This window comes from Hyperolius riggenbachi, chromosome 10, assembly GCF_040937935.1.
Source record: "Hyperolius riggenbachi isolate aHypRig1 chromosome 10, aHypRig1.pri, whole genome shotgun sequence".
Taxonomy (NCBI): Eukaryota; Metazoa; Chordata; class Amphibia; order Anura; family Hyperoliidae; genus Hyperolius; species Hyperolius riggenbachi.
In genome coordinates, this window is record NC_090655.1 from 66,030,637 (window position 1) to 66,050,158 (window position 19,522).

The 19,522-nt window shown below is 44.2% G+C and overlaps 1 protein-coding gene across 6 annotated transcripts in view; it reads left to right on the forward strand.

Moving 5' to 3' along the window:
* TDRD1 (tudor domain containing 1) overlaps positions 1 to 19,522 on the forward strand; it is a 135,067-nt gene that overhangs the window by 102,431 nt on the left and 13,114 nt on the right. For 5 of the 6 annotated variants that reach the window (XM_068258004.1, XM_068258003.1, XM_068258007.1 and 2 more), the window contains 8 exons: positions 605 to 712; positions 2,334 to 2,504; positions 7,703 to 8,059; positions 9,339 to 9,449; positions 10,177 to 10,347; positions 11,514 to 12,422; positions 13,888 to 14,007; positions 17,786 to 17,902. In XM_068258004.1, coding sequence (XP_068114105.1) covers positions 605 to 712; positions 2,334 to 2,504; positions 7,703 to 8,059; positions 9,339 to 9,449; positions 10,177 to 10,347; positions 11,514 to 12,422; positions 13,888 to 14,007; positions 17,786 to 17,902 — 2,064 coding nt within the window. The remainder of the gene's footprint in view (positions 1 to 604; positions 713 to 2,333; positions 2,505 to 7,702; positions 8,060 to 9,338; positions 9,450 to 10,176; positions 10,348 to 11,513; positions 12,423 to 13,887; positions 14,008 to 17,785; positions 17,903 to 19,522) is intronic. The other variant, XM_068258008.1, reaches the window with a different exon arrangement.

Genomic DNA, 19,522 nt, shown 5'->3' on the forward strand with positions numbered 1-19,522 from the left:
ACGACTTTGTTGGAAGTCGTCTTGCTTAAAGGCATGCCCATGAGAGGTGCACGGACTCCCCTTAAAACAGAGTATTTGCGATAATTCAGGTTGGAGTGAGCAGATCGCAATGAAACGGACCCTATATGAACGGATTCTATGTTAATCAATAGGATATGTTCAAATTGCTTTGTTCAAACAGATCCGTTTGGTCCGTTCCACCGAACGTACTGCAAGTTTGGGTCTGCAGCGTTTTTTTTTGTTTTTTTTTCCCTTGGCCAACAAGAGGAAGATTAGCACTGAGGATAATGAAGCTTTATTTATGGTTTGAACTGAACAGTATTAGCATTCTTTTGGTGGAGGTTTTCTATCATCTTGTGCATTCTCCCAGAGTTTTAGAGAGGATCATTAGCACTGAGGATAGTGTAAGGAAGCCTATTCATTGGGAATATACCGTGGATGATGTGTGTGGGACCCCCATAAGCAGAGTGCATTGTAGAATGTGCTTTTTCACACTATGAATTATGGTTATTTTTGATTTTGTGCAGCTGAATACTTGCATACTTGATTTGTACTTAGTATGGCCATATTGAGTTAAGCAGGTTTTTTTTTTGTTTTTTTGCAGAACTGCTAGCGGAGTTAGAAGCTGCAGTGAACCAGCGGTGTAGCGCTGCACCAAACAAGCCAGGTTTCTTGCCACAGGTTGGAGAGGTGTGCTGTGCCAAGTTCACAGGTAAGTGGGCTGTGCATATCCCTAAAGTTTATAATTCCATGAATGGGGCAGCACGGTGGCGTAGTGGTTAGCACTCTCGCCTTGCAGCACTGGGTCCCTGGTTCGAATCCCAGCCAGGGCACTATCTGCAAAGAGTTTGTATGTTCTCTCCGTGTCTGTGTGGGTTTCCTCCGGGTACTCCGGTTTCCTCCCACATTCCAAAAACATACGGATAAGTTAATTGGCTCCCCCTAAAATTGGCCCTAGCCTACAGTACTTACACTTCATAATATAGACATATGGCAATGGTAGGGATTAGATTGTGAGCTCCTTTGAGGGACAGTTAGTGACAAGACAATATATATATATATACACTGTACAGCGCTGCGTAATATGTCGGCGCTATATAAATACTAAAAATAATAAATAATAATAATAATACTTGAAACAGATTTAATGGAAATCCATCGTTTGTATTCAGTGTAGTCGCCCTATTGCTGTTCCCTGCCAGAGATGGAGACTTCAGTAGAGCAGAACTGGCAGAGACTCCAACAGAGAAATCTGTATGTCAGCGGAGGGATGGTCAAGGAGTATAGGACCCCTTGGTTTAAAGTAGTGTCAGCAATTTTAGCTCATTTTATACATAGATCTTTTTTTCCTATTGGAGTATATACGTTGTGTTCTGGTATTGCGGTCACTTTTTTATTTAACTTTTTTCACTACTGTGAGAGGGATACTGATGCTGCCATATTTTTTTCCTTTTAAAGGGCGTCTGAAGTGTTGCACAAAAAAACAAAACACTCACCTATCGAGAGGTAAAGCTCTAGGTCCTATAGAACCTTCCTGTTCTTCCTATGGTCCCCACCATTCCATTGCTGGCTCCCCTGTTAGAAGTCTCTGACTGATTGGTCAGAGACTGTTGTCTGCCTCTTCAGGAGCCCAAGTGCCACCAAAGACAGGCTGCACTGCGGATGCGCGAGAACGCACTCGCGCGCATGTGCAGCACGAAGCCATCTGTCTTCTGGAGAACTCGGGCTGCTGAACACTTCCGAAGCCGCCCGTGGTGGGAGATTTGAATGGAGGATCCTACGATGGAACAAGGGGACCAGGAGAGGAACAGGGTGGCTCTATAGGACCCAGAGCCTTTCCTCTCCTTTTTGTACATCGCTTCAGATTCAATTTAAACAATACCAGTTGTCTGCCAGTCTTGCTGATTATTTTGGCTGCGGTAGAATCTAAAGCACCTGAAACAAGCATGCAGCTAATCTTGGCAGATTTTTGTCAGAAACATCTGATCTGCATGCTTGTTCAGGGTCTATGGCTTAATGTGAGGCAGGTTCAAGTGGTCTTTTTGCATCACTGCTGAGGATGAAGACCTGCCCTTCCCCGACTCTGCAGGTGCAATTAGGTTTCATGTCACACATGAGTAGCATAGTGTGCTTTCAGATTCTCCACCACATCTAGAGTGACATGGAAGGGGTGCATGTTTAGTATTTTGCAAATAACCCCATCACGCCTCTCCAGCCCCCGACAAGATGTTTTCAATTAAACAGGTCCTCTTTATGCTTTTCGTATAACAAAATGTTTGGAACCCAATATCCTGGTGTATGTAGTGTGTAGTCTTATTCTTTTTCTTCCATAGAAGATGGAAATTGGTACAGAGCCAGTGTTGTGGGGCATTCGTCAAAAGACTCTGTGGTGGTTGGATATTTGGATTTTGGAAACACAGAGACCCTGCATGTGTCAAGGCTGCTCCCCATTGACAAAGATTTGTTGGTGACTCCTTTTCTGGCTTTTCAGTGTGGGCTGGCAGGTAAGTGGCTGTGGTGTTATATAATGGAAGCTGGACTCCATGAATTTTATTGAATTCAGAAAAAATACCATAATCAATGGTCTTAGCTGCTGGTACAGCTACGTCCAGCCAGTCCCTAGATTCAGGTAGTTGTACCAGGTTGCACATTGGTGGAATGGCTGCAAAATGGCTTTACAGTAAAAATTCAGCGCATGTAATATGTCCATCTAGTTATGGAGTGAGGCATGGACTAAGTTACGAGTTGTTCAGTTTTCTCTCCTACACCACTAAGCTGCTTTTATTGGCCAATTGTCATTAGACCAATGTCCGCCAACCGGACAGTTATATCACATGGCTGGAAATGGTGACAGTTGGCCAGAAGGAGCAGCCTATTGGAGGAGGAAGTGGTGGGCACAATTTACCACTCTATACAATACTAAGGTTGCAACGGTATGAAAATCCATGACATAACTGTCTAAAAAAAAAAAAAAAATACCACGGTATGACTGTATTATACATTTATTTGGACCCGGGCCTCCTCCTTACATTAAATAGTGTAATCTCTTGGCATACATCTGCTTAAGCCGCCTGGAGATTTGGGCACAGGGTAAAGCCGTAAACCGGCTCACCCTGCTCGTGCAAAAGTCCTGGCGGCTTTAAATACTATTCCTCCTTCAGGTTGCCATGGATAGTGATGAAAGATGTAATTCGTCTTCCCACTATTGCTGGCAGCCGAGTTAGTGTTTTTATAGTAACTTGTGCTCTGTCTTTTGACAGCGCCCAAATTACTTAGAGTGCCACTCTAGCCGTAATTCCTATTACGGCCTGTGGCAGTAGCAGCTGCTCCCAAATCTCCGGCGCTGTTTTTACAGCGCTGCACTCCCACCAAACCCTGCACCCAGTAATAGGTGGCCGCAGTATAGGTAGCCAGGGATGGTTGTAGCCAGTAATAGGTGACCGCAGTATAGGTAGCAAGGGATAAGTGTAGCCAGTAATAGGTGGCTGCAGTATAGGTAGTCAGTAATAGGTGGCCGCAATATAGATAGCCAGGGATAAGTGTAGCCAGTAATGGGTGGCTGCAGTAATAGGTGGTCGCAATATAGATAGCCAGGAATAGTAGGACACAGTATATGTAGCCAGGGATAGCAGCATAGATAGCCAGGTGGGGGGACGCAGCGGACGGGGTAAACACATACTCTTGCTCTGATTACCATACACAATCAAACCGCAGTAGAATACCAGTATACCGCAGCAACCTTATACAATACCATTTGTAAAGCGCTATTTCTCCCATAGGACTCAAACCGCCTAGATATGTCTCAGATCAATACAGGGTTTCACTCTTGACTGTGTTGCAGAGGAAACAGTCAGGTGTTCATAAATCTTGAGCTTGCTGGTTAGTTTGTGCCTCTCGGATTTACAAGCCCTACTCCATAGAGCCAAATTAATCAATGCCATGTACTGATGAGGATCAAACAATCCGAAACAGTCTGTATGCATGTTGGATTATTATGGCTCTGTACTTATTAACAAGCTGACACATCATTGCATTCCAGCGGTTCTGGAGGTGTGTTTAGCTTCTAAGGGAACAATGGTTAATTTGCATATATTCAGCAGTGGTGCCTGGGAGACATCTCGAGCTCACTCCAACCTGAATTATCGCAAATTCTTTCTGTTTTAGGAAAGCAAACTTTTGTGTTCATAAATGTCAGACTAAACAGGTGGTTTTACAGTTGGGACTTAAATGCTCCCAGAGATGGAGATGTCCTGATTGTGTGTGCCAAAGTGTATGGGCAGCATGACATAAGGCTCTGTCGCCAAAGGTTTTTAGGTGGACTCTGGGGATGACCAAGTTACTAGAACCTTTTTGATCTAAGATTGTGGGAGGTGTGATGCAGTTGCAACAAATCCTTCAGGCGTCCAGGGCTCGGATTGTGCAAGGATTTCAATGTCAATAAGCCAGTCTTAAAGGGAACCTGAGGTAAGATGGATATGGAGGCAGCCATATTTATTTCCTTGTAAACAATGCCAGTTGCTTGGCAGCCCTGTTGATCTTCTGGCATAAATAGTATCGGAGTCAAAACCCTGGGACAAGCATATGGCTAATCCAGTAAAAACAGCTGAGTCAGAGTACCTGACCCCCCAATTGGGTGCTTCTTGTTTAAAGAGAATCTGTATTGTTAAAATCGCACAAAAGTAAACATACCAGTGCGTTAGGGGACATCTCCTATTACCCTCTGTCACAATTTCGCCGCTCCTTGCCGCATTAAAAGTGGTTAAAAACAGTTTTAAAAAGTTTGTTTATAAACAAACAAAATGGCCACCAAAACAGGAAGTAGGTTGATGTACAGTATGTCCACACATAGAAAATACATCCATACACAAGCAGGCTGTATACACCCTTCCTTTTGAATCTCAAGAGATCATTTGTGTGTTTCTTTCCCTCTGCAGCTATCATCCACTGAAGTGTCAGGCTGTTTCTTCCTGCAGAGTACAGACAGCTCTGCCTGTATGTAATCCATCAGTATGTGAAAGCCCAGCCAGCTCAGAGGAGGATTTATCCAGCTTGTAAAAGATAATAGAGCAGAGAGAAGCTGTACTAATCTAAATAACACACAGGCAGTGTGCATAGAGGGGCCAGGAGGGGGGAGATGCATCACAGAACCACAACACTGAAGAACTTGGCAGCCTTCCAGACACAGGCTGACAAGTCTGACAAGAGAGAGATAAGTTGATTTATTACAGAGATGGTGATAGTAGAACGTGCTTCAGTAAGCCAGAACACATTAGAATAGCTTTTGGAAGTTGTAGGATGATAAAAAACAGGATGCAATTTTTGTTACGGAGTCTCTTTAAAGAGAATCTGTATTGTTAAAATCGCTCAAAAGTAAACATACCAGTGCGTTAGGGGACATCTCCTATTACCCTCTGACACAATTTCGCCGCTCCTCGCCGCATTAAAAGTGGTTAAAAACAGTTTTAACCACTTCACCACTGAGGGGTTTTACCCCCTGACCACCAGAGCAATTTTCACCTTTCAGCGCTCCTTCCATTCATTCGTCTATAACTTTATCATTACTTATCGCAATGAAATGAACTATATCTTGTTTTTTCCGCCACCAATTAGGCTTTCTTTAGATGGGACATTATGCCAAGAATTATTTTTTTCTAAATGTGTTTTAATGGGAAAATAGGAAAAATGTGGGGAAAAAAAAATTATTTTTCAGTTTTCGGCCATTATAGTTTTTAAATAATGCATGCTACTGTAATTAAAACTGATGAAATTTATGTGCCCTTTTGTCCCGGTTATAAAACCGTTTAAATTATGTCCCTATCACAATGTTTTGCGCCAATATTTCATTTGGAAATAAAGGTGCATTTTTTTCAGTTTTGCGTCCATCCCTAATTACAAGCCCATAGTTTATAAAGTAACAGTGTTATACCCTCTTGACTTAAATATTTAAAAAGTTCAGTCCCTAAGGTAACTAATTATGTATTTTTTTTAATTGTAAATTTTAGAATTTTTTTTTAATTACAAAAAAAAAAAAAAAAATGGGGAATGTGGGAGGTAATGAGTTAATTTTTTTGTGTAAAAGTCATTTATTTGTATGTGAAAAATGTGTAGGGTGTAGTTTACTATTTGGCCACAAGATGGCCACAGTAACTTTTTGCTTTATTGCGACCTCCAAGCCTCCTTCCGGAAGCTTGGAGGAAGAATAAGGAGGCTGGACACGTGAGTTTCTTCTCACAATGATCGCGCTGCCCATAGGAGAGCAGCGGGTCATTGTGGGGCTTAGATCAACGAACGGGAATGGATTTTCCCGTTCATTGATCTCCGGGCGAGCGGGCGGCGGCGTGTTTACTAGCGGCGGGCGGCGTGTTTACGAGCGGGAGCGCGGGCAGCGTCGGGAACGCGGAAAGTACGTGTTTCTCCGTCCCTGGTTGTCAAAGGATGGAAAAAGGGGCGGAGAAATACGTACGCGCGGGGGTAAAGTGGTTAAAAAGTTTGTTTGTAAACAAACAAAATGGCCACCAAAACAGGAAGTAGGTTGTTGTACAGTATGTCCACACATAGAAAAATACATCCATACACAAGCAGGCTATATACAGCATTCCTTTTGAATCTCAAGAGATCATTTGTGTGTTTCTTTCCCCCTGCAGCTCTCATGCACTGAAGTTTCAGGCCGCTCTTTTCTTCCTGCAAACAGCTTTGCCCTTGTTTGTAATTCCTCAGTATGTGAAAGCCCAGCCAGCTCAGAGGACGATTTATCCAGCCTGTAAAAGATAAGAGAGAAGAGAGAAGCTGCTCTAATCTAAATAACACACAGGCAGTGTGCAGAGAGGGGCCTGGAAGGGGGAGTTCATAGCAGAACCACAACACTGAAGAACTTGGCAGCCTTCCAGACACAGGCCGACAAGTCTGACAGGGGAAAGATACATTGATTTATTACAGAGACAGTGATAGTATAAAGTGCTGCAGTAAGCCAGAACACATTAGAATAGCTTTTGGAACTTGTAGGATGATAAAGAACAGGATGCAATTTTTGTTACGGAGTCTCTTTAAGTACCACAAATTATGTGCTGTATTATACTTCCCCCACGATGGGGTAAAATGCCAAGGAACCCCTGCAGAGTACTCAAGGAACCCTGAGAATAACCTGGCATATGTGGTCCAGGCACCTCTGTGGTGAGTCCACCACTGCCTCCTCATGTTTAAAACTTTTTAGATACTTTTATCCTTTTGGCGCCTCTGTATCCATACTACGCTGTTAAAAGTAATTTGGGCTCCGTCTTTCATCAGCGCCCAAATGACCTTTTGCGCTCTACTATAGCCATAATTTACATTACGACCTATGGCAGCGCATGATGCGCCCACATTTCTCGGCTCCTATTTGTTCTATTTTGTCCCCCCACCATTCATTTAGTTGGGGATGAATTGAATAGAAGGGCAAAGACATGCAATCCCCAACTGCAATACTGTAGTATTAATATATTTTGGACAATATTTGATTTCCATTCTAATTGTATTTAAATAAGTATCTGAGGAGGGGGGGCGTCCATTTTTGTCCAATTCACTAATTTTGAAGTCTGTCCCAATAAACTGCAATTATTTTAATGGAAATTGGAAGAATGTAGATGTTATACATCAGATGACTGGTAATGTGGTTATAGGAAATAGGTTTTTGGTGATAGTCGTCACAGTATGGTCTGCTCCGCAGGGGTGGAGCCTCCATCTGGAACATGGAGCCCGGAAGCCGTGCAGAAGATTGGTCGCCTCCTCTTGAATAGAATTTTCACAGCTGAGGTGGTTTCTGAGCCTGAGGGACATAGCATGTTGAATTTGATTGATGAATCTCAAACTCCACCATTAGTAATATCCCAACAACTGATAGAGGCTGGTTTAGCGAAGGCCAGTACATCAGACTGTAGTTCTGCTCCGAGTCCGGAGAAGGAAGAAGAGCACGAGGAGCCACAGCTGCAATGGGTACAGCTCCCCCCTGACCAGGAAACTGAGGTGGTGGTGTGTATGCTGATCAATCCTGGGAAATTCTTCTGCCACATCTACAACCCCACAGGTACTGGATCATCCATCTTACCAGATTTGTTTAATTATTTTATCATTCCCTTCTTCTCTTTCTATCCTGTGGGGAAGGGTGCTGCCATATCTACAACCTTGCAGATAATCCATTATATGCACTTTTTGCATTGATTTATCTTTTCCCTTTGATCACATCCTCATTTCTTCTCTTTATGTCCTCTCCTTTTCTTGTCCTCACCTCTCCTTGCTGCTCCTGTGACCTTTCTTCTCCTTGCTGCTCTCGTGACCTCTCCTCTCCTTGCTGCTCTCGTGACCTCTCCTCTCCTTGCTGCTCTCGTGACCTCTCCTCTCCTTGCTGCTCTCGTGACCCCTCCTCTCCTTGCTGCTCTCGTGACCTCTCCTCTCCTTGCTGCTCTCGTGACCTCTCCTCTCCTTGCTGCTCTCGTGACCTCTCCTCTCCTTGCTGCTCTCGTGACCTCTCCTCTCCTTGCTGCTCTCGTGACCCCTCCTCTCCTTGCTGCTCTCGTGACCTCTCCTCTCCTTGCTGCTCTCGTGACCTCTCCTCTCCTTGCTGCTCTCGTGACCTCTCCTCTCCTTGCTGCTCTCGTGACCTCTCCTCTCCTTGCTGCTCACTGTGACCTCTCCTCTCCTTGCTGCTCACTGTGACCTCTCCTCTCCTTGCTGCTCACTGTGACCTCTCCTCGCTGCTCACTGTGACCTCTCCTCGCTGCTCACTGTGACCTCTCCTTTCTCCCGTTCTTGCCCATACTCGTTGCTGTCATTTCCTCTCTTCACTTGGTAAGCAATTTATTACAGTTTGTGCAAGGGCAGTTATCAGCCATTCCCAATAAGCATAATTTCACATTTAAGACAGTTATCTAAGGAAGAGTTCTCCACTGGTCTAACTGGTGAATAATAATTTTGTTGATACTGTTTAGCATCCTTTGTCCATTGCTGATAACACTAGCTTATAATACCTCTTCTCAAAATTCACCCAGTTCTCATTGAAAATATTAGGGTCGAGCCTCTGCCACCATTGACGGGCTATATAGATCTTGCTACTGCTGATTTGGGCCTGCAATGCAAGGTAGTATTGCAAGATTCATTTAGAGTCCCCTGACTCCAAGATAAGTTACTCTTTTTTTTTTTTATGGCTCTCCAGAGCAGCATCAGTTAATTCCATCTGAACTTATTTTATTTTTTGAAGTCTCTCCCCCCCCCCCCCCCCCCCCCCATTCCTTCTCTGCCTTCTTATGAATTCAGGTTGCTGGATGTAATAAGTTGTTTTGGAGTGACTGAAACTTTTTGATTTTCAGATTTGAGTACTCTGAATGATTTAAACCTGTCCCTGGGAGAGCACTGCAAGCAGCATGTGTCGGAGGGCTGCAGACCTGTGACAGGAGACATGTGTGCCACTTTCTTCTCAGGTGAGCATTTACAGTTCGTACGGTAAATTTTTGCATTGCTGAGGGTCAGTACACACGGGTGTCTGGAGGCGTCTCATTGGTTAACGCTTTTCTTCAACCTAGAATTCCTGTCGTCGTGACAACTTGAAGAAAACTAATGAGAAAAAGTAAATTGTGAATGGGCCAATATCTCTTACCGAGAATTCAGTAGTAGTAGTAGTAGTAGTAGTAGTAGTAGTAGTAGTAGTAGTAGTAGTAGTAGTAGCTAGGGGCGGCTCCAACAGTGTTATTCAGAGAAGTACATACCCTTTGGGGTTTTGTAAGTTTGAAATAATTATTTTTTTTTTAAACTATAAGGAGAGCGACCAACCAGCATTTGCACCGCAGTCTTGGACTACCAAGCGGGGGCTGTAAATTTTCCGCAGGCCCTCATGGTGGTTGCAAGTTCTTGCCTTTCACCTTGGTGAGTGTATTAGATCTTGAACTATCGCACCATTGGGCTCCTAGTCTCTCTCATCCTTTACAATCTTGGATACTACGGGTAACCACCAAGAATCATAATCCATCTTGCTACAAGTCCCCTACAAGCTTTCTTGGATAGTGAAGCAATTTTGTCAAGGGGACTGAGCAACATGTTTATCTTTTGTAGAGCCAAACTTATTGTGCGAAGGAAGCTTTTAAAATGCAATTACTGCCTTGTAAGTAAGACACTTTACCATGGCCAGTCTGTATTCTTTCCTATGGACAGATGACGGAAATTGGTACCGGGGACAGGTGAAAGACGTTACCCCGGGCGGAGCCTTTGTGGTACAGTTCCTGGATTATGGCAACACAGAAGAAGTGACTGCGGACAAACTATGCAAAGTTCCTTCAGAGTTCCTGAAGCTTCCTTTCCAAGCTCTGTCCTGCAGCTTACATGGTAAGTCATGTCTCAGTGGTCCTCATTACTTTAAAGCAGCGGAGTGGGATTTACTGCTGATCAGCAGGAAGAAGAAAGCAGATCCCCCCCTCACCCCTTTTACTCAAATGAGCCAGAAAAACATGTATTTCATGAAATATCATATGAGATTGAACATACAACAATACATTTAAAGTACAACTATCAAATAAACCGTCATTCTGCAAACCACAAACTATGGAGCTTTTAGCCAGTAACAATAGACTGCTTTTCAGAAGTCTCTTATCACAGCCTGTGTTAAGGAAATGCCTCGTGTATCAGGTACTTGCTTCATGAGTCGTCGTCAAGACCAGGACTGTACCATGTAGATAGGTGCCACTTCCCTGTCGTTATTCAAAGAGGAATGATTTACGGTTTATTTCTGCCCTGCCCACTCACACTGTTTTTCTCACAGATCATATGAGAACAGCTGAGAGATTTTTCAACTACAGAGAAAGGATCTAAAGAGAAACTGTGACTTTTACTTTTCTTTAACTGTTCTGTAAATCTATTTTATTCACATAAGAAATGAAAAGATGAAAAAAGCCTTTTTATCACTGTGTCACATGATTGGTAGTCAGAGCAGAGAGTGATGCATGTGGTCGGGGTCTACTTTGAGGGGGGGGAACCTTGAGGGGGAAATGGAGGAAGGCTCTCCTGGTGTGGATACTATACTGGATGTATTTATTATATACCTCTTCTGGCCACTTTTTTTTTTTTTTTTTTTTTTTTTTTTTTTTTTACTCAGATACCCGTTAACAACATTTAATTTTGTTCTGATTTTTTTTCCATATTTCTCACCTCCCCAGGATCCAGTGCGCATTTCTTGCTCCTGTCCTCCTCCATCTTTATGTTGTCACATGACATAGGCCAAATCTGATTTGCATAGTTTGTCAGTGAATGCAGGATGTGTCAGGGGGCAGATAATCAGTGGAGCAGCCAGGCAGATGACATTTTGTAAAGGGGCACGGTTAGCATAACTTTATTTATCTCACTTCTCAGCATAACTTTTTTTATTTCTCTCACTTCTCATCTACTTTAACAAGTGTTTCTTTACACACATTTTCCGTCATAGCGTATCTTTTACTACCACTCTGTTTCATTATAGTCCTGTGACCTGTCATTTGTGCCGCACTTTCCTTTTACAGGTGTTAAACCTGCTGGAGAAGAGTGGGACCTCCATTCTTCAGAGAAATTCCAGAAGGCCGTTGTTGGTGTAAAGCTGCGTGCCAGAATGATCAGCAGAAGGGAAAACGACTACTCTGTGCACCTGGCAGTGAGCGAAACTGGAGACGCTATTGCTGATATTCTTGTTGGCGAAGGAGTTGCTTCCCGTGATGCTTCTAAAGCGGATGACACCACGGGGGCAAAGAGCACCATTGAGGCCCGCAGTGCTGTCACTTCCGACTCACAGCCTGGATTATCCACCAAGACCCAAATATCTCCCATTGGTGCTTCTCCAGCAAAAGAGCTGAGAGGTCCATCTCTCAGGGAGCAGCAGCACCTTGTGCAACCAGCCAACACTTCACTGCCCTCAACAACTGCATCTGGACAGTCCCACCCTGTTACGCCACCTACCAGCAGAGAATCAAAGTCTAGTCTTCCTCCCCAGAAAGAATGTGGCCCTGTTGGTACACCACCATCTCCAAGAGAGCTCAGGAATCCTGCAGCAGATAGGAATAAAAGCTCTAACTCTTGTGTGCCCCCTTCCCCCAGCACACCGATGTCCTCCCGCACTGGTAACATCACCCGCACCGCTGATGTCACTGCTTCTGCTGTGAATCGGGCCATCTTTCCAAAGGACAAACCATCTTCACCAAGAGATTTGACTTCTAATGCACAGTGCAGTACTGTGAATCCTGCTTCCCAAGGAGAACAGCTGAATAGCAAACCTAACCGGCCAGTGCTAAAAGAGCCCCCCACCTCTCACTTAGATCAAAGTGGCATATGTCTAACTGAAGCTAGTTCTGCTAGTGAGCTTTTACCCTCAAAGAATGAGGATCTGCTGAACTGCCCTACAACGGGTGATCAAACATCAGTGCTTCCAGCACCTACAGGTATAGCACAATACTACTATGCAGACATCACTTTACCCTGAAGTCACCACAAATCATCATTTCAGGCAATAGCAGCTGTACATAGCTTTAACCCGACAGAGCAACTCCATGCAAAGTGTGAAAAACATTTTGCATTTATCATCCCTTTACAGTTTATAGTTTAAAGGACACCAGATGTAAAAATAGTAACATAAATGGGGGGAGCAGGCATATACTCTTACCTGTCCTGATGCCCCCATTATGCTTAAAACAAAAAAGGCCCCCCCCCCCCCCCCCCGGGACTCTCTTCTGGGTCGCCGGAGTCGGGCTTTACTGCGCACTGGCCGGGAGCACTCTGCGCATGACGTAGTGAACAGGCATCAGGACAAGTAAGAGTATATGCCGACACTCCCCCACACGCACACACTTCTGGAAATCTTCAATAGGCTTCCCGGCCCTTCTGACTGATTTTACATAATTTTTGAATGGGGGTGGGGGGGGAGAGTAAACAAAAGTGCTTGCACTATCACAGTTAAAACAAAACTTAACTTGGTCCTGAGTCCACTACCTTCAACAGTCCAGGTTGCTGTGGTGAGTGCAGTCCATCAAAGTTTTTTGGGCTTCCCTAAAGGAAACATCCGTGCCAACGCATCCCAGAGCATTCTGCGCAGACGCAGTACTTATGTGCCTGCGCAGAACGCTTCCAGCTGCATGATCACGAGCGGTGCGCTCGTACAGGCGCAGAGGCGAGGTTGGCTGCTGCAACGGAGAGGACCCCGAGCCACTGGCTGCCAGCGGAGCTGCGGCAAGGAACACATAAGCTGCCAGGAGCTGGTGGAAGCCGCGGGGAAGGGTTGCTTCCTTTAAGCAACCCTTACAGTGCTAGTTTACTGCTTTTGTGGCTTTGGCCTTTATGTAAACATAAAGTGGCCATGAATCCTATTTGGCTATTGGACAGGGCCTTTTTTCTGTATTTTTGTGTATTCATTTTGCTTTCTAGTTCAAAATCGGAATTAAGTTTATTCACCAAGCACGATTGGGTCGTATTCGGAATTGTTTTTGGCACATACAGGGCAGGAGGAAGACTAAGAGATAAACAATAATTGCAGCTGTGGTACAACATCAGCAATAACAGCTTAGCAACAATAACATTAGCAATAATAGCTTAGCAACAATAATATCAGTTGAGGTACAACATAGCGATAGACACATAGGAATAAAAAACAATTTAACAATAATGGCCGCCGGGAAGCAGCAGCAATGGCCGCAGCAGAAAGTCAGAGGAGGACAAATATCTGGAGAAAAATGCACTTTAAATTAAGAAGACCAAGAAAACAAAACATATCTTCTATAGGTAATGTGTGTATTTTCGTTTCCCTGGAATTCCTTTGGTAAATGGCAGAAATCTCTTCTGTGCAGAAATGTTTCATCCTGTGATACCTTTGCTTGGTTCTTGCATCGCTAAAAACCTGTTGTGTGCCTTTAGGGGTCAGAATGGCACAGTCCTGGGTATCGGTGGACCTGCCACTAAGTGAACCACTGGCAGCGTGTGTTCTAAAAGTGGAAAGCCCAGACATGATCTATTTATTCCCTAAAGAAAACAGAGGTGAGGTGTGTGTGTGTGTGTGTGTGTGTGTGTTAGTGTTATATAGTGTGTATGCCATGAATATATAGTATGTGTAAGATATTTTGTTATCCAAGTCATCATTTAAAAGACACTTCAGATTTTTATATGGCAGCTGACTTATGAGCAGAACACTTAAAATGTATGTGCTTTTACATGAGTAAGGCTCGCTTTCCACTTGCACAGAAAACTGGCGTGCATGAAATAGAGGTGCAAGAAAACATGGGTGAAGTCCAAATGGCCGTAGACTGCGAGCGGGGGAGCCTGTGGGGACCGGGAGGAGAACGGGAAGGCTCTATTAGAGTTCCCCAACCCTGTACTCAAGGCCCACCAGCAGTACATGTTTTGCAGAAAACCAAAAACATGCACAGGTGAGGTAGTTAGTGTCTCAGCAGAGCTGATTAACTACCTTTGTGGATTTCCACATAACATGCACTGTTAGGGCCTGTACACACTGAAAAACGCAAGCAAAATCGCAAGCGCATGCGTTTTTAAAATAGCAAGTGCATGTAGTTTTAAAAACGCATCGAATGCGTTTTTAAAAACGCATGCGCTTTTGCCTGCGTTTTTGATGCGTTTGCGTTTTTCTTGTAATTGCTGATTGGCTAAAGAATCCTTTGTTTTTTTTCTAGTTTACATTTCAACAGGAATCAGGAAATTGCAGAGTCTTCTGGGATACTGACTTCTGAAAAACGCAGGCAAAAATGCAAGCGCATGCGTTTTTAATGCGTTTTTCAAGCGCTGCGCTTCAAAAAGCGCAGCAGGCACTGCGATTGCGTTTTTCTAAAAACGCATCGCACCAGTGTGTACAAGTCATCACGATTTTCATTCTTTTTCAAAAGACCTTGCGATTTTAAAAACGCAACGCAAGCGCAGCAGTGTGTACAGGCCCTTAGTGAACACCCAGAGCCTTACCTCTCCTTAGGAAAGAATTTGTTTTTTATTTTTATACTTACTTCAGACTCCCTTTAAGAGTTCTTCCGACAGTGGTCACCTTGACGGTCTATGCACCTGAAGCCCTTAATGTATAAAGTAAATAATGGAACCTCTTTTATTAATGTGAACACAGCACTGTAGTAGCTGATGATCAGACCTGCACTGCTGTTGATGTAGTCTTGATTATTTCAGCAATTTATTCAGAGGTTTTACTAGACTTTCAACGTGTGTGTGTGTGTGTTTGTGGGGGGGTGGGGGTGGGGGTGGGTAATGCACTAAGCAAGAACACTGCCCGGGATCATGCACAGTGCTTGTGTGACACAGTGGTAGTTTCATCAAAAAGGGATTTAGGAGCTTCAGTAATTCCTTATGAAGGAATGAGGAAACTGTAGCTTTATAACTTCAGGTGCAAGGATAATGAAGTAAGTCAGAAAATGCTCTAGTGCAGTTATCCTGCAGAGTGCTGGTTAACCTCCCTGGCGGTAAGCACACTTTTTTTTTGCAACACGCGGCTAGCACTTTGCTAGTTGCGTGTGCACTCTGATCGCCGCCGCTCCGCGCCGATTAGCCGCCGCGCCCTCCAGGAAATCCCGTTCTTTGAACGGGATTTCCTGATCGGAGATCGCCGGAGGCGATCGAAGAGGGCGGCGGGATGCTGCTGCACAGCGGCTATCATGTAGCGAGCCCTGGGCTTGCTACATGATTTAAAAAATAAAAAAAACTACTCTGCTTAAAGGAAAACTGAAGTGAGAAGAATATAAAGGCTGCCATATTTACTTACTTTTAAGCAATACCAGTTGTCTGGCAGCCCTACTGATCTATTTGGCTGCAGTAGTGTCTTAATAACACCAGAAACAAACATGCAACTAATCTTGTTAGTTCTGACAATAATGTCGGAAACACCTGATCTGCATATGCTTGTTTAGGGTCTATGGCTAAAGGTATTAGAGGCAGGGGATCTTAAAGGGAACCAGAGATGAACGATTCACACAAAATAAACATATCAGTTGATAGCTTGTAAAGAATAAATGCTCTACCCGATAATTTCGCCATGCTGGTGTGCCTTTTTGAGTGCTTTTTATCCATTATTCCTCCAGGAAATATCCAATATGGCCGCCGGCTCATATTCCTTCTGTTCCAGGTTATGAGGTGTTCTGGATGTGCTGTCTAGGCTATATGGGACTATAGACAAGAAGGGCTGCTGTAGGCTTTCATCTGTGTGCTTTCAACTTTATTATTCTGGTATGCTTTGTGGCTGCCTGTAGGAAGTGTCTCTCATAGTAATGAAACTGCATACAGTAGATAATAATGACAGGCTGCACACACAGAGCACACAGATCACACAGACAGAGATTTTTCCTGCAGCATCAGCCCCTCCCATATCATCACAGCTCTCAGTATGTAAAGCATGAAATTTGAGCCAGGAGGGGGAAGGCTTGGGCTTGAAAAGACTTCACAGAAGAGTGACTCAGCTATAATGATTCCAGGTCAAACCTTGACTGAATAGTCGGTGGATTCTTATCACAGTTGATAACAGATAGATTAGACTGAGAAGAATAAAACTAAAAGCAGGGTAGGTGTTTACTGTCATGCTCCCACTGATAAATGTAATAAAATACATGAGGGTGCTTCCTCTCTGGTTCTCTTTAAGGATAGCCAGGTAACTGGTATTGCTTAAAGTGAAACGACTAAGGGGAATATGGATGTTTTACTTTTAAACAATACCAGTGGCTTGGCAGTCTTGCTGATCTCTTTGGCTGCAGTAGTGGCTGAATCACACACCTGAAACAAGCATGCAGCTAATCCAGTCTGACTTAAGTCAAAGCACCTGATCTGTATGCTTGTTGAGGGGTTGTGGCTAAAAGTATTAGAGACACAGGATCAGCAGGAGAGTCAGGCAACTGGTATTCTTTTAAAATGAACAATCCATATCCTCCTCAGTTTAGGTTCCCATTAAAAGGAAATAAATATGGAAGCCTCCACATCCCTCTGACTTCCGTTGTCCTTTAAAGGAAACCTACAGTCAAGGAAAAAATCCAGTTTAACTCATCTGCGGCTTCTACCGGCCCCCTGCAGCCGCTCTGTGCCCACACCATGATATAACGATCCTCCAGTCCCCCCCCCCAGCGACCCAGTTACGTTTTCTGTGACTCGGCCTTCTGCGCCTGCGTGGCCCTAGCTGCAGGTGTCCTGAATCGCGCTCCCATTGACAGGAGCGCCCTGCGCAAGCACAGTACGAGATAGAGTGGCTGAAAACGAAACTGGGTCGCTGTGGGGGACCGGAGTATTGGTTTGTCACGGCGTGGGCACAGGGTGGCTGCCGGGGGCTGGTAGAGGCCCCAGACAAGTTCAACTGGATTTATTTTTCCTTGACTTTAGGCTTCCTTTAACAGTAGAAAGATCAAACTCTCTATTACAAAAGGAACAGTATCAGGTCTAATGAACACCAAAAACTAGAAACCCTTCAGCTAGCTAAATAGGTCTGAGGTTCTTAAAAGCCTAAAGGTGCTCATAGACTTGCTCATTATAATGATGAAATCTGGCATTGATCAATTCTGCAATGTGAGCTCTCAGTTGTAATTTTGATCGATTTTCACCAGGGATGGAAAAATCTTGCTCGATAGAGTGGTGGTTGGGTGCGCGGTGTTTGATTTTGGGATGATTAACAGACCCTCTGCGCAGTCTTAACACACCCCACCCCCAACTAAAATTTTGGCATTGGTGGGTTCATTGCCACCTCACTTTTTATACCTTTTCTATTTTTTTCCCATTCGTCATTGAAATTGTTATGCAATGTTATTATGTGCTCTTCATCTACTTGCAGTGGATGTGGAGAAGTTGAGCCAGGTCATGTTGGATATAATGAGTTATTGTAATGCTGAGGCTCTCCAGTCTGACTATACGCCGTGTGTCGGGGATGCCTGCTGTGCCAAGTTTACAGGTCAGTGCTCTACTGTGCATTTTCAAAGGGCCAGTGGGTGTGTATTATAATCTGGGCAGCATCAATAAATAGGTTAATAGATATTCTTTCAATGGCCTCAATTCATAAAGCATTACCACATGCGGTAATGCTGAAAACAGCAGACTTTACCGACCACTTAGCAATGTGTCAATTTATAATGGCTGTTACCGCATGAAAAACTACAATTACCGACCAGGGAGATAAATTACCGACTTGGCTGTAGTTACCTCCAACACATGTCAGTAAATTGTCAGCAAATGTCAATTCATAAAGCCTTCAACAAGCGGTAAGCCTGACTATAGTTACCGACACCTCTGGTGAGGTCTTAACAAGTTACCGACACCTCTGGTGAGGTGTTAACAATGCAAAGTGCAGGGAGCCAAAGTCTGTGCGAGTCATCTGTGCAGACAGGGAAAGTCTGTGTGAGTCGTCTGTGCAGACAGGGAAAGTCTGTGTGAGTCGTCTGTGCAGACAGGGAAAGTCTGTGTGAGTCGTCTGTGCAGACAGGGAAAGTCTGTGTGAGTCGTCTGTGCAGGCAGGGAAAGTCTGTGCGAGTCATTTGTGCAGGCAGGGAAATTATGAGTGAGTCATCTGTGCAGGCAGGGAAATTATGAGTGAGTCATCTGTGCAGGCAGGGAAAGTCTGAGCCGTCTGTGCGAGTCATTTGTGCAGAGAGCCGTCTGTGTGAGTCATCTGCAGGGCAAAAGAGATATCGCCACACTGCTCTACTCTACCGCTCAAAGGGCTGCAGTAATTTACCGACCTTCAACGGCAGCTGGGAAAATCTTTATGAATTAGCACACAGACCAGGAAAATACAGAGTGCCGTATATTCCCGACAAGATTTATCGCACTGCTTTTTATGAATCGAGGCCTATGAAGGTTAAAGAACAACTGCAGTGAGAGGGATATGGAAGCTGCCATAGTTACTGTATATTCTGGCATATAAGACTACTTTTTAACGCTTGAAAGTCTTCTGAAAAGTCAGGGGTCGTCTTATACGCCGGGTTTCATTGATGCCGGGTGATACGCCCTATCCTGTTACCGCCTCTCCGATCTCACTGCTGAGGACTGTAGTGAAGCGGCGCAGGTGCACATGTGTGAGATCTGAGAGGCAGAGAAGGAGGTAAATAGGATACAAGGGCGGGGCCAGAAGGGTGAAAGAGGCGTATTTTATGGGCACAGTGCAATCTATTCTTCCATACCGCTCTGATAAAAAGGGAGCCAAGGAGAGCTGACTAATCCATTTAGGGAGAGGGAGAGTTGACCAATCCATTCAATCACCTATATACTGTTATATACTGGGTACCACTTACAGTACAGCACCAGTAACTGTTCATAGTACAGAGCAGCAGTGTTTACGTTTTTTAACATTTGTATTTGGTGTGCGTTGGAAGAGGGGTAGTCTTGTACGGTGAATATATACAAAACTCTATATTTTAAGGTATTTCCTTTTAAACAATACTAGTTGCCTGGCTGCCTTGCTGGTCTGTTTTGCTGCAGAAGTGTCTGAATAACACCAGAAACAAGTATGCAGCTAATCTTGTCAGATCTGACAATAATGTCAGAAACATCTGATCTGCTGCATGCTTGTTCAGGG